Raw genomic sequence first — 11890 nt, 5'->3', positions numbered from 1 at the left:
TATATTTCTATTTATTTATTTAAATTTAGGTTATTTAAATTATTAAATAATTGGAATAGGGAAGGATTTCTTTTAACAGGTGACAAGGCCATTAGTTTTTGGGATTGAATACCAAACCCTTTTGTATGAAGAAACTTTATCATTGCGTGTGATTTTGTACGGATGAGTGATTCCATGATTTGATCGTGGAGTGGTTCGAGTTGGTCCAACATCAAGTCTGACTTGGACGACGTCCCCAAAGTAAACTCGACCATGGCGATCGAGTTACTTTTAATAGATTCAATTAGAATCTCTTGCTTTAGTGATTCAAATAATAATGGATAGTGTTGGTGTAGAAATACAAGAATAGAGACGTGATGGTTGGCAATCGACGATAAAAGGTAGGTATGGTGTTTGATATCCTCGTCTTGGAGATGGGGTGTCAACTTGCTATAGAGGTGTTGAATGAATTCGACTTGACCATTAGCATATGCCTCGCGCAGACATACATGCATACGGGTGTTGAGATCCGGTTGGCCGATAATAGACACTAGTTGGTTATCTCGAATGATCCAATCAAATATTTCAATGTCACCAGTCTCACCAACCAACTTCCACACAGACTCTTCAAGTTGTTGTAATTGGAGTGGCATCTTGTGTGACATGATTGATCGTACCATTAAACGAGACCGGTCGTGTACAATGATACTATAGACTAGTGTTTCGAGTTGCTGCTGCACCAGTAGTGGTGAATGCTCCAACAAGGCTTGGTCGCCATTCAACATGTGGTCAAACAACTTATAGTCGTTGAGTACAATCGATCGATGTAAAAAGTCTCTGTACAATAACACCTTTTCCTCAAGTTCAATGTGGTCGTATATGAACCGCACCATATCTGATGAGAGACATGGTGGTAATTGATACTTGTCGTGAAAGAGTGGATGTACAATCACTCGATGTAAATGTCTGTCGAGTTGATAAATATACTCTAATATCTCCATTGTCTTGGGGACTATTGGATCGTCGCCACGATTATTGACACTATACTTTGTGTTTAATCCAATATCCTTAAGATACCTAATAGTATCCATATCACCTCTATTTAACACATAGTTGAATAACACTCCATTATCCAACAGCAATGCTGATGACGCTGATGCCACAATTCTCTTGGGTCCGGCAACCAATCCATGATCATTCGATGTATCAACATGTGATGTGGTACTTGTCTCTTCTTGTTTCATTTGATGGAATAATTGGATCATGTCAAGTGTTCCATATTGACATAGTTGGATGTAAAAGGTATGGTAATCATCATCACTAATTACTTTAAATTGTGATATGATTTTATCCTTTCCAATATGTTGGTCACTCGAGATTGACTTTATAATCTCTTGGATCGACTTGCACAGAATTGGTTTGGATTTGGTAATATTCAAATCATGGATCACTTTGAGTATTTCATAGATGATCAAGTTGTTATTAATGTTTGCCGTTGTGTAATAGTTGTTATTACCATTATGTTCGGTCGTCACTGGTGGTTTGTCATTCGTAACTACGTCTCCATTACTTTCTCTTTCCTTTTTCATTTTATTTGCAATGAAATAATTGGTACAATATAAAAGGTATTGTAAACGTTGGTCAATGTCTGTATAGTTGAATAGATGGCGTAGAAACTCTTCGAGTTCGAGTGATGTTTTGGGTGAGAGTTCACCTGGCTTGCAGTACATCTTGACGAGTTCGAAATCGTGGGTGTTGAGAATGGTGAAGGGGTGACGACTGAGGAAAAAGTTTAAATGGGGCTTGTGGTGCGTTAAGAGGTACCGAAAGATAGCAGCGTTGTAGCAAGCGTAGTTGGCCAGATGGTGGCGATCCACGACATCAACCTTTTGCACTTCAACCAGGTATTTGACGACATCTAGGTTTTTGGCCATCACTGCACGCTCCAATGCATAGTCTCGTGACAATACAACAGGGTCGGTCTGCTCGCACAGCAGTTGCACAATACGAGCATTGCCTCCTACGGCAGCCCACATGATTAACTCGGGTGAGCTAAACTGACTCTTGGTGTGTTGATATATGTATTGAAAGGTGTCATAGTCTTTGATCGACTGACAAATCAAGTCGATTGAGTAGGCCGAGAAATAGAGGTGGTCTTTGCGATCCAACTTTTCCTTTAACAGTCCAAAATGCCCATTCTTGACGATGATCTCGACGTTGAACCAGTTTCGATAGTGTCTCTTTTTAGAGTAACACTGACTACGATTATCATTTCCTGAAATCACCGATTCACTTGTCACCAATGATAAAATGTTTCGTAGTACTACTCTATTTTTAAATATTTTCGATTTAATATCTGAACTATATATAGGTTGGTCATGTTGAAGTTGGTCTGTCTCCATATTCAACTCTTTTCTTTTTTAATATTTTTTTTACAATAGTGAATATAATAATAATTAATATAATATTATAATGGTAGTACAAATAATAATAATAATAATAATAATAATAATAATAACGATGGTACGTAAAGTAATTTGTGGGCCAAGTCCTTCTTCCTCCTTTCATTAGTGTAAAGAGCAAAAAAAAAATTATAAAAGTTGTTGCTTCAAAGAATTTCATTGATCTTCTTAAGGTAGACCTCAAGAAAAGGTGATCATTTTATGATTGAGGACACCCCACAAGATGAGCATTTGTTATGTGACGTCTGGTTGATCGAATCGATTTATTATTTCATATTCGAATAATGCAGATTCGATCACTGTGTCGCTAACCCTCTGAAACCCTCAAACGAACAACATCTCACGTGAGATGTTCGAAAAGCCCCTTTTTGATAGGGTGGGCTTGTAACCAATCGAATCGATCGATCTATTGAATCAGTCAATCAATTTACACCTCTTTTACAAACAGAAAGAATAATATTATTATTGTGTTGTAGTCACAAGAGACAGAGCAAGTTAGTTATCAAGAAGTTTTATTTTAACAGTGCAATTATTAACCCAACCAAAACTACATTATATAACCAACTCTTATTATTATTATAATTATTAATAGTTATATAAGCCTGGCCTCTCCACCAAGAGACACGAGAGACAAGCCCTAATTCAAGGTACACACCCATTTTTATCTTTAAAATCGGAAGTGTTATTTTCGGTAAACCTCAAAGACTCTTCGCTTCAACGATCTTGCCTTGAAAAATATCCCGTGTCCAACACACAACAACAACCTTCCCCACCATCGATGGTGTGTTGTTCAAATTTCCCAATGAGATATCCGACACGAATTTCAACCGCCGTGTCTTGCCTTTCCGACCTTCCTCATTCGTTCTTGTCATAAAGCCCTATGCAACCCTGGAGATATTTTAATAATAATAATGATGAACAGGCGCATTGCAACAGCAACCTCAACTCGCATTGGTAAGGCGTCTTCTTTCTTCTTCTCTCCTCTCCTCTTTCTTTTTATTTATACATTTATTATTATTTATTTATTTGATCAGATGATTGATTATTATAGAAGAAATGATAGATGGAGTTAAATATTGGGTTGGACAAATACCCTTCTTTTTAGTATTACTACCATTTCTATGGTATCAATTGTATCTATCTGCAAAAGAGTATTCATCAAAGAGATTTGATCATTCAGGAAATACTAGTGATAATAGGTATAATCCAATTCCAGTTAAACTATTAGTATTTATTTGTTTAAATTGTTCTTGCACTTGTTTGTATCTGAAGTTTGTCCAGAGAGAAACTTTATTATTATTATTATTATTATTAATACTTGGTTTTCTTTTCATGTACAATAGTAAGAATAATATTTACATTTTATATTTGGCATTTAGATATTGATGATCCAGGTGCCAATCTAAATGCATATACTATATATATATTAAATGTTTATTTTATTATTTTAGAATGGTGGTTTATAGGTATGTAAAGAATAACCATATAATATATTATAATTAATATTAAAATTAATATTTAATAGTATTTTTTTGGATATCAATGTTGATGGGATTTATATCATCAAAATCAGTATTTGATCCTACTATTTTAAAAAAAGTAGAGACTATACTTTGGATCATAGTTTCTATTGTCACATTGTTTCATGCAATGTTGATTATATTCAATTCTATAAACAGACATGATATAATAGATACTGATCAATGGTGGAGAATAGGCTATCTAATCATTGTCTATATTGGTATCATTGCATTTGCTATTTACAGTACTCGATTACTTAGAGCCTACAAAAGTATTAAATTTGATAAAATCATTTATAAAAAGGTAGGTCAATATTGTATATCCAACAAGTCATAATATCAAATTAATAATAATAATATATTAATTATTAAACAATGAATTTTAGTTACTTTGGTTTGTTTTAATTTTAGATGTATGTGGTATACCAACAGCTACATTATCACCACTTTATCTTTATTTTGGAAAAGGCAATCATCCGACACAGGATATTATGAATTTAATCTTTTCCCTCTTTGAATGGGGACATTATCCATTGGTCATCATATTGCTCGGTAGTGGTCCGATAGTCCAACGATTTGCCAAGCTATTAAGAATGCCACGTTTACAAAGATCAAAGTCATCAGAATCTTTGGATACCAGTCACACAAGATCTACTAGAACGTCAACCTTTTTAAATAGTAGTACTACAACTACAACTACTACTACTAATACGACTAAAACTACTACCATCAACAATGACAACAATACTTTGGAAATAGATGGAGCTGATTATCCCCAGGATACAATAATTATAGTAGAGGAAAGAAAATAATAAATAAATGAATTTGATTTTTTTTTGGTTCATTGTGAAGATCTTCCTCATCTTGGACGTCTCATTTCATTTTAATATCTTCTTATCTTATCTGTAATCTGTATATTATTTGTATATATATCTTTTATTTTACTTTGTATTATATATCTATCTATATCTATATCTATTTATCTATTTATCATTTCTATTTAAATGATGTTAAAGAATATTGTCAGTCGAAATGGTATAACTGTAACTTTTAAGAATCTCTTTGTGATTCCACAATCAACTAGTATTAGTTTTGGTACTAGACCATTTTCTAGTAGCAACGACAGTGGTAGTAGTGGTAGTAGTGGTGGTAGTGATAACAAACATTACTTTAGATTACCAAAAGATGCATCAAATACAACTGCAACGACATCACCTTATCCATCATCTTCTACATCGGCCAAGATTGAAGATGTTGTACAACAGAATCAATTCATTCACTATATCCCTCAGGCTGGTGTCATCACCAATGCAACAGCTGCCAGTCTAAGTGAGAGTCATGATCCTAACAAATACACTAGCACTCATCACAGTGTATTAAATCTATCATTGGATCAACTTATCAACATGTATAATGTATGTCAATCAATCAATCATAATGAATCATAACATATATATATAAAGTTAACTAATTATTTTCAAAAAAGACAAGAAGACATATAGATCTAAGTCATGTACCAACATTGGACTCACAAGATGTATTTATAAACAGTGAATTAAAGTTAAGCGAGATTAAAGCATATGGCTTTGATTACGATTTTACACTTGTATGTCAAATTTAATCCTTTACTCATAATAATAATATTAATCCAAGAGTACATTCACCATACTAACCTCTGTTTATGATTATTATTATTTTTAAAAGGCCAACTACTCTGATCAAGTTCAACATTTAATTTATGACTTGTCACTAAAGTATTTGGTAGAGGAATGTAAATACCCAGCCAATTTATTAAAATTAAAGTATGATCAAAACTTTGCTATTCGTGGTCTTCACTATGACATGCGTACAGGTCTATTAATGAAACTAGACTTTTTAAATAATATTCAAGTATGTCATATAATAATATTAAAACCAAATCCAACCCAATTGATATATATATATATATATATAATATTTATATGATACTTATTATATTAATTTAATTTAGGCAGGAGCAATTTATTATGGTAGAAGATCATTAACAAAAGAGGAAATAGTAACGATTTATGGATCGATGCAATTAAGAAAAGCATATTGTGAGACATATTTAAAGATTATGGCTGATATCTTTTGTTTACCAGAGTCTTGTCTCATTAGTGATATCACTCAATTCCTTATCGACAATAACTACCAATTCGAACCAAGAATTATCTATGACGATATTATAAAGGCTGTTAAAATGGTTCATATGAGTGGGTCACTACATAATACAATTATCAGTGATCTACCATTATATTTAAACAAACATCCTCTACTTGGTGATTATTTATTAAAATTAAAAAATGCTGGTAAAAAGGTAAAACAAACAAGAATGATCAAAAAAAAGACAATTATCCTTTTTGTTATTATTATTTATTTATTAACCTTTTCTATTTTCTATTTTCTATTTTTTAGTTATTCATGTTAACAAATAATTCATTTTATTATGCAAATTGTGGAATGAAATATTTATTAAATGATCAATTACAAGGACAATATACCGATTGGACTGAATTATTTGATGTCATTATTACACAATGCGACAAACCATCATTCTTTGGCAAAGGAAGACATTTTAGAATGTATGATAGAAAGTCGGATCGATATGATTGGCGTGAAATCAAAGAATTCCTTCCTGGAAAGGTGTATGTCGGTGGATCGTTGGGTCAATTTACCCATCTATCAAAATGGCGTGGTCGCAGTGTCATGTACTTTGGTGACCATCTTTTTGCTGATTTGGTCGAACCAAGTATGATTGAAGGATGGAGAACAGGTGTTATTATTAAAGAGTTAGAGACTGAAGTTGAAATTCAAAACTCTCCTAAATATAGAGAAAATCTTTCTCAACTTTTAGAAGTAAGCAAATTAATAATATCAAACAAATATTAATAGAATAAGAATATCAAATCATTAACCATTTTTACTTGTTATTTAGATTGAGGAGGCAATTAGAAGATGTCAATTTTTCACAGGCGAGAAAAAAGATGCATTTTTGGAATCACTAAAACAAAAAAGATATGCTTTACGATTACAATTAAAGGAACCATTCAATGGATCATTTGGCAGTCTATTTAGAACTCACACCAATGCAACCATGTTGGCACACTCACTTCAAAACCATGCCGATATCTATACAAGCAAGATTGAAAATCTAATCACCTATCCTCTCGACTATACATTTTATACAAGAAGAAATTATCTTGCACATGAATTTAAATTAAATTAAATTAAAAAAAAAAGAATAATATTTGTAATAATAATAATAATAATGATAATTATTAGAGGAATTAATTAATTACCATATTCTTGTTTATCGAAATTCCGATCGGAGTTCACAATTCTCACTATTTTCGTCATTCATCTAACTATGGTATTTCATACTTTGAAAAAGATATTTAAACTCTTCAATTTTCGATCATCTCATTTCATTTCATTATCGATTCATATTATATTATAATTATTTATTTATATTTATATGTATTATTATTATTCTATTTGTACATTATATAACGTTTAGTAGCAATCAACAACATCCACTTAATCATGCCTACATCATATTTAGATATCTCTGGTGATAATGACGATTATGCACCATCAATCTATACATTCTTTGACAAGGAAAGATACTTTTTCGATTCACCTGAAGGTTGTCAAAGAGTGATCAAAGAGAGAACAAGTATCAAACTTAGTAAAATTGGAGGCATCTTTATCACTAATCTCTCTTGGGACACTATAGGTGGCCTGTTTGGCATTCTCTACATTTTGGCTGGTATCGATACCGTCAAAGATGTCAATGTATATGGACCTAGAGGATTATATAACATCTTTTATCATGCAAGACAATTCTTTAATGTGTATGTGTTGTGGACCACCACAGCCTCGAGTAAGGAATCTTTTTTAATATTAATTTAATATTTATATACACATTTTAGATCAATGAAAACAAATATATTTGAAATGAATGATCGTAATTGTGAGGAGTTACCAGAATGTACTTCATCGATGAATGTTACAAGTATACCGATTTGGAGTAAAAAGGATCAGGTAAATGATGGTGGGCCTACCATTCAAGAGGCATTTGAAAAACGTGTCTATCACAATTTTATCAATCCAGAGGAATGGTTAAAGATGATGAATGAAGGTGCCCCATTGGACGTGTTGTATAAACACGTTGTCAAACCATCAACAGTGGAAACTGATCGTAGTTCTGTCATTTGTTATCTTGGAAAGACCAAACCTTCACCTGGTAGATTCTACCCCGAAAAGGCTGTTGCCCTAGGTATTCCTCGAGGTGCCATGTTTCAAAAGTTAATTGCTGGTGAATCAATTGTCTCACCCAAAACAAATGAATTGGTTCATCCTCATCAAGTTTCTGATCCTACAGTTCCCGGTTCCGTAAGAAACAAAAAAGAAATAAGAAGAAAAAAGAAAATAGTATTAATAGTTATTTATTTATTTATTTGTACAGAAATTCTTAATTGTTAAATGTCCATCAATTGAATATTTTGTTAGTTTATTTAATCAATCTGTTATTGTTGAATATCAAAACAATCAAACTGAACCAATCAACATTGTTGTACATTTAACGCCAGCATCTGTGATTCAACACGAAGAATATCAAGCATTTATGAACAAGTTTGGTAATACCACCAAACACATTATTGCAAACAGAGATAATTGTCCAATGGCACAATCCTATTATATTCCCGAAAAGGATATTACCAAGTTTTCTCATTTCTTCCCAACCATGTTCCCAGGACAATGGGTCACCAATGAACCAACCTTGTTGCCAGTGTCTGTCCAAAACGACAATGTAGTCGTTTGCAAAAAGGTGACTCGAGGAACCATCATGCCTGCTCAATCGGTTGGAAAGGTTGAAGTGGTTGAAATGCATGAAGGATTGGCAGAGGATGCTGAAAGCAAGTTTTACGACTTTTTATACGCACACCCAAAGGCAATTGAATTGCGTACAAAGACTCTTGCTCTCTGTCAACAGTTGGAGGAAACAAGAGACGAGCAATCAAATGTGTATCCGAGAGTTTTGTTTACTGGCACTGGCGCTGCAAAGCCAACAAAAAATCGTGGCGTCACTGGTCATCTAATTGAAACTAAAAAGGATTGCTTTATGATTATGGATGGTGGTGAAGGTACGTTGGCCCAAATCACAAGATTCTATGGTCGTGAGCAAGTCAAGGATATTTTGTTCAATCTTCGTTTAATTTGGGTATCCCATATGCACGCCGATCATCATTTGGGTATTCCTTCTATTCTAGAAAAGAGAGAAAAGTTGGCAAAGGAATGCAAGGTCGATAATTTACCAAAGGTTCTTGTCGTTGGTCCTAAAGATTTCCAACTTTGGATTACATCTTTAAATACCATCATTCCAATCGACCATTTATCATTTGCTTATGATGAATCAAATGATATCATTTCTCAATACTACCAATATTTGGGTATTAAATCATTATCAAATGTTCAAGTAGATCATTGTCCCGATGCTAAAGGTGTTGTTATTGAATTGGTAAATGGTTTTAAATTAAGGTAAAGAAAAAAAAAAAAGAAAAATAGTTGGGATACAGCTTAAAGAAGAATTAATATAATGTTTATTTATTTTATTTTTTTTAAAGTTTCTCTGGAGATACTAGACCATGTGAACAATTCATCAATGCAGGAAGAGATTCAGATTTGATGATTCATGAAGCAACATTTGAAGATGACAAGGTAGAAGATTCGATTGAAAAGAAACATTCAACCATTGGAGAAGCTTTAACTGTTGGTAAACGAATGAATGCCAAATGGTCCATCCTCACCCATTTCTCTGGAAAGACTAAAACATCCGTATCGATTGATACTAGTGCTGTTGGAGAAAACTTTGGTATGGCATTTGATTTCCTTAATATCTCTCCCTATCAATACCCATTGTTGAAATATCTTAATGAATTACAAGAACTTCAACAAGAATTACAAAATAAATAAAGGTCCACTATTCAAAATGTAGGTGATGACTATTTAAAAAATAGATGATCCCTATTTGTTTAAAAAGGATCGTCGACACATAGGTATTTCTTGCTCTTGATCACTGCTCTTGATTGTTCTTGATCTCTTGCTTGCTCTGATCTTGATCTATCTCTACCTCTTCTTCAAGATCTTCAAAGTTGTCTGTTATGATTGCGATTAGACTATCCAACTCATGGGTATCTTTGCTCCATACAACTTTTAAATCTACTCCACGATATGAATAATCTTCCTCTTGTACTGGTTTAACTCCTTCACTGTATTATTATTATTATTAAATACTATCTATGTGCAACCTTTGATCATAATAAGTTTTGTATCTCCATAGCTGTCACTCTGAGTTTGCTTAAAGAATTGAGTAATTAAATAAAGAAAGAAATTTAGTAGCTGGTATGAATGTATTATTCAATAACAATTCTTACATTAATACAAGAGAATAGATAAAAGATATGAGATAAATCCAATACTTTACTGTGTTAGGATTTAATCTAAAAACTTTATGTAAGTTTTTAAAGAGAACAAAATATATATTGGTGATTTATTAATCTAATTACAATTTAATACTTTATAGATTCAAAAATGAATGTAGATCCCACAATCTCAGATATGAATATGATGTTGAAGGATCTGGAAGTCATTATCAAGGAACACCCGGACGATGTTTTGTTTCAAATTACCAACCATTTTCAGTCCAAAAGTTGACTATATTAGGGTTGTTAGCTTGGATACCCCTCTATTAGATCCGATGTGATCAACTTGGTGCTAAAGAATACAAAAACCAAAAGGTAAGTAAAAATTATCTCTTTATATAATCTAATGACGATTGCCATTTTATTCACGACTTGTAATAGTATGACCGATTCATTTATGGAACAAATTTGATCGATGGATTTGCCTGGCGGTGAGACATCTATTTTGGTTTCAATTGAATCTATTCTGGTGTTTAACAAAAATATCCTACACAGGTTATCTCGACATCAAAAAAACCCACAATCACCGACTTTATGATCATGGTACTAATCAATTCTTTTCACCCAACCAAACAAACTGGAAAAGTATTGGGAGATATGATGTCCAATGTTGAAATTTATAAATTTACAAAAAAAAAAAACTTCACAATCGATTACTAATAATCTTCTTTCAAGATTCTGGAAACATTTTTTAGGAGCAGCTAGAAATGAATTGGCACAAGAAATATTCATGTTTATTAGGGTTTGCATAAATTACAGTTCTGATAATATGGTGGCAGAAATGATGAGTTCAGTCCCCAATTTTATTGATGACTGCATGGCCGAGATGGATGAAAGAAGAATGGGAATCTTATGTCTATTACATCAAATAGAATATAATTTTACTTATCCCGATCAAACCAGCGTCCGTAAACTTTTTCAAATACCAACCCGTTATACTGTACTCTGGGTACAAGACCCAACACAACTCCAAGTTGGATCAACCTATTATCTCGTATCCAGTCTTGGCAACATCCTCATCAACCCAACTCAATGTGCCATCATTCCAATCGACCATTTATCATTTGCCTATTATGAATGAAATGATATCATTTCCCAATGCTACCAATATTTGGATAAGTAGATCATTATCCCGATGCTAAAGGTGTTGTCATTGAAATGGTAAAGGTTTGAAAGGAAAAGAAAAGAAAAGAAAAAATTAATATATTAATGTTTATTTATTTTTTTTTTTATAGTTTCTCTGGAGATACTAGACCATGTGAACAATTCATCAATGCAGGAAGAGATTCAGATTTGATGATTCATGAAGCAACATTTGAAGATGACAAGGTAGAAGATTCGATCGAAAAGAAACATTCAACCATTGGAGAAGCTTTAACTAGTTAAATAGTAGGTGATGATTTAAAAAATAGATGATCCTATT

At 32.7% G+C, this 11890-nt stretch overlaps 7 protein-coding genes across 7 annotated transcripts; 5 read left to right on the top strand and 2 right to left on the bottom strand.

Annotated features, from left to right (window-relative positions):
- Positions 1–11: 11 nt before the first annotated feature.
- DFA_06210 (uncharacterized protein) lies at positions 12–2251 on the bottom strand (the record flags this gene model as incomplete). The annotated part of the gene is made up of 2 exons (XM_004361866.1): positions 12–1627; positions 2173–2251. 2 exons carry the CDS (start codon positions 2249–2251, stop codon positions 12–14), a joined length of 1695 nt encoding a protein of 564 aa, XP_004361923.1.
- A 1101-nt stretch (positions 2252–3352) lies between these two features.
- DFA_06209 (uncharacterized protein) lies at positions 3353–4773 on the top strand (the record flags this gene model as incomplete). The annotated part of the gene is made up of 5 exons (XM_004361865.1): positions 3353–3395; positions 3493–3699; positions 3785–3907; positions 3967–4278; positions 4373–4773. 5 exons carry the CDS (start codon positions 3353–3355, stop codon positions 4771–4773), a joined length of 1086 nt encoding a protein of 361 aa, XP_004361922.1.
- A 192-nt stretch (positions 4774–4965) lies between these two features.
- On the top strand, positions 4966–7208 carry DFA_06208 (5'-nucleotidase; the record flags this gene model as incomplete). The annotated part of the gene is made up of 6 exons (XM_004361864.1): positions 4966–5376; positions 5448–5567; positions 5666–5851; positions 5952–6299; positions 6398–6838; positions 6918–7208. 6 exons carry the CDS (start codon positions 4966–4968, stop codon positions 7206–7208), a joined length of 1797 nt encoding a protein of 598 aa, XP_004361921.1.
- A 317-nt stretch (positions 7209–7525) lies between these two features.
- Positions 7526–9958, top strand: DFA_06207 (uncharacterized protein; the record flags this gene model as incomplete). The annotated part of the gene is made up of 4 exons (XM_004361863.1): positions 7526–7836; positions 7915–8377; positions 8451–9523; positions 9610–9958. 4 exons carry the CDS (start codon positions 7526–7528, stop codon positions 9956–9958), a joined length of 2196 nt encoding a protein of 731 aa, XP_004361920.1.
- A 59-nt stretch (positions 9959–10017) lies between these two features.
- Positions 10018–10827, bottom strand: DFA_06206 (uncharacterized protein; the record flags this gene model as incomplete). Its single annotated transcript, XM_004361862.1, has 3 exons — positions 10018–10120; positions 10171–10254; positions 10727–10827. The coding sequence occupies 3 exons, from the start codon at positions 10825–10827 to the stop codon at positions 10018–10020; spliced, it is 288 nt and encodes a 95-aa protein (XP_004361919.1).
- Positions 10828–11236: 409 nt separating this feature from the next.
- On the top strand, positions 11237–11548 carry DFA_06205 (uncharacterized protein; the record flags this gene model as incomplete). The annotated part of the gene is made up of 1 exon (XM_004361861.1): positions 11237–11548. The coding sequence occupies one exon, from the start codon at positions 11237–11239 to the stop codon at positions 11546–11548; it is 312 nt and encodes a 103-aa protein (XP_004361918.1).
- A 54-nt stretch (positions 11549–11602) lies between these two features.
- DFA_06204 (uncharacterized protein) lies at positions 11603–11853 on the top strand (the record flags this gene model as incomplete). Its single annotated transcript, XM_004361860.1, has 2 exons — positions 11603–11628; positions 11703–11853. The coding sequence occupies 2 exons, from the start codon at positions 11603–11605 to the stop codon at positions 11851–11853; spliced, it is 177 nt and encodes a 58-aa protein (XP_004361917.1).
- Between the last annotated feature and the right edge of the window lie 37 nt (positions 11854–11890).

Source organism: Cavenderia fasciculata, assembly GCF_000203815.1.
Source record: "Cavenderia fasciculata unplaced genomic scaffold Scf_Dfasci-G-p-12c09.r1-3, whole genome shotgun sequence".
Classification (NCBI taxonomy): Eukaryota; Evosea; class Eumycetozoa; order Acytosteliales; family Cavenderiaceae; genus Cavenderia; species Cavenderia fasciculata.
Note: the sequence above shows the minus strand (reverse complement) of the source record. Positions and strands in the feature narration are given on the sequence as shown.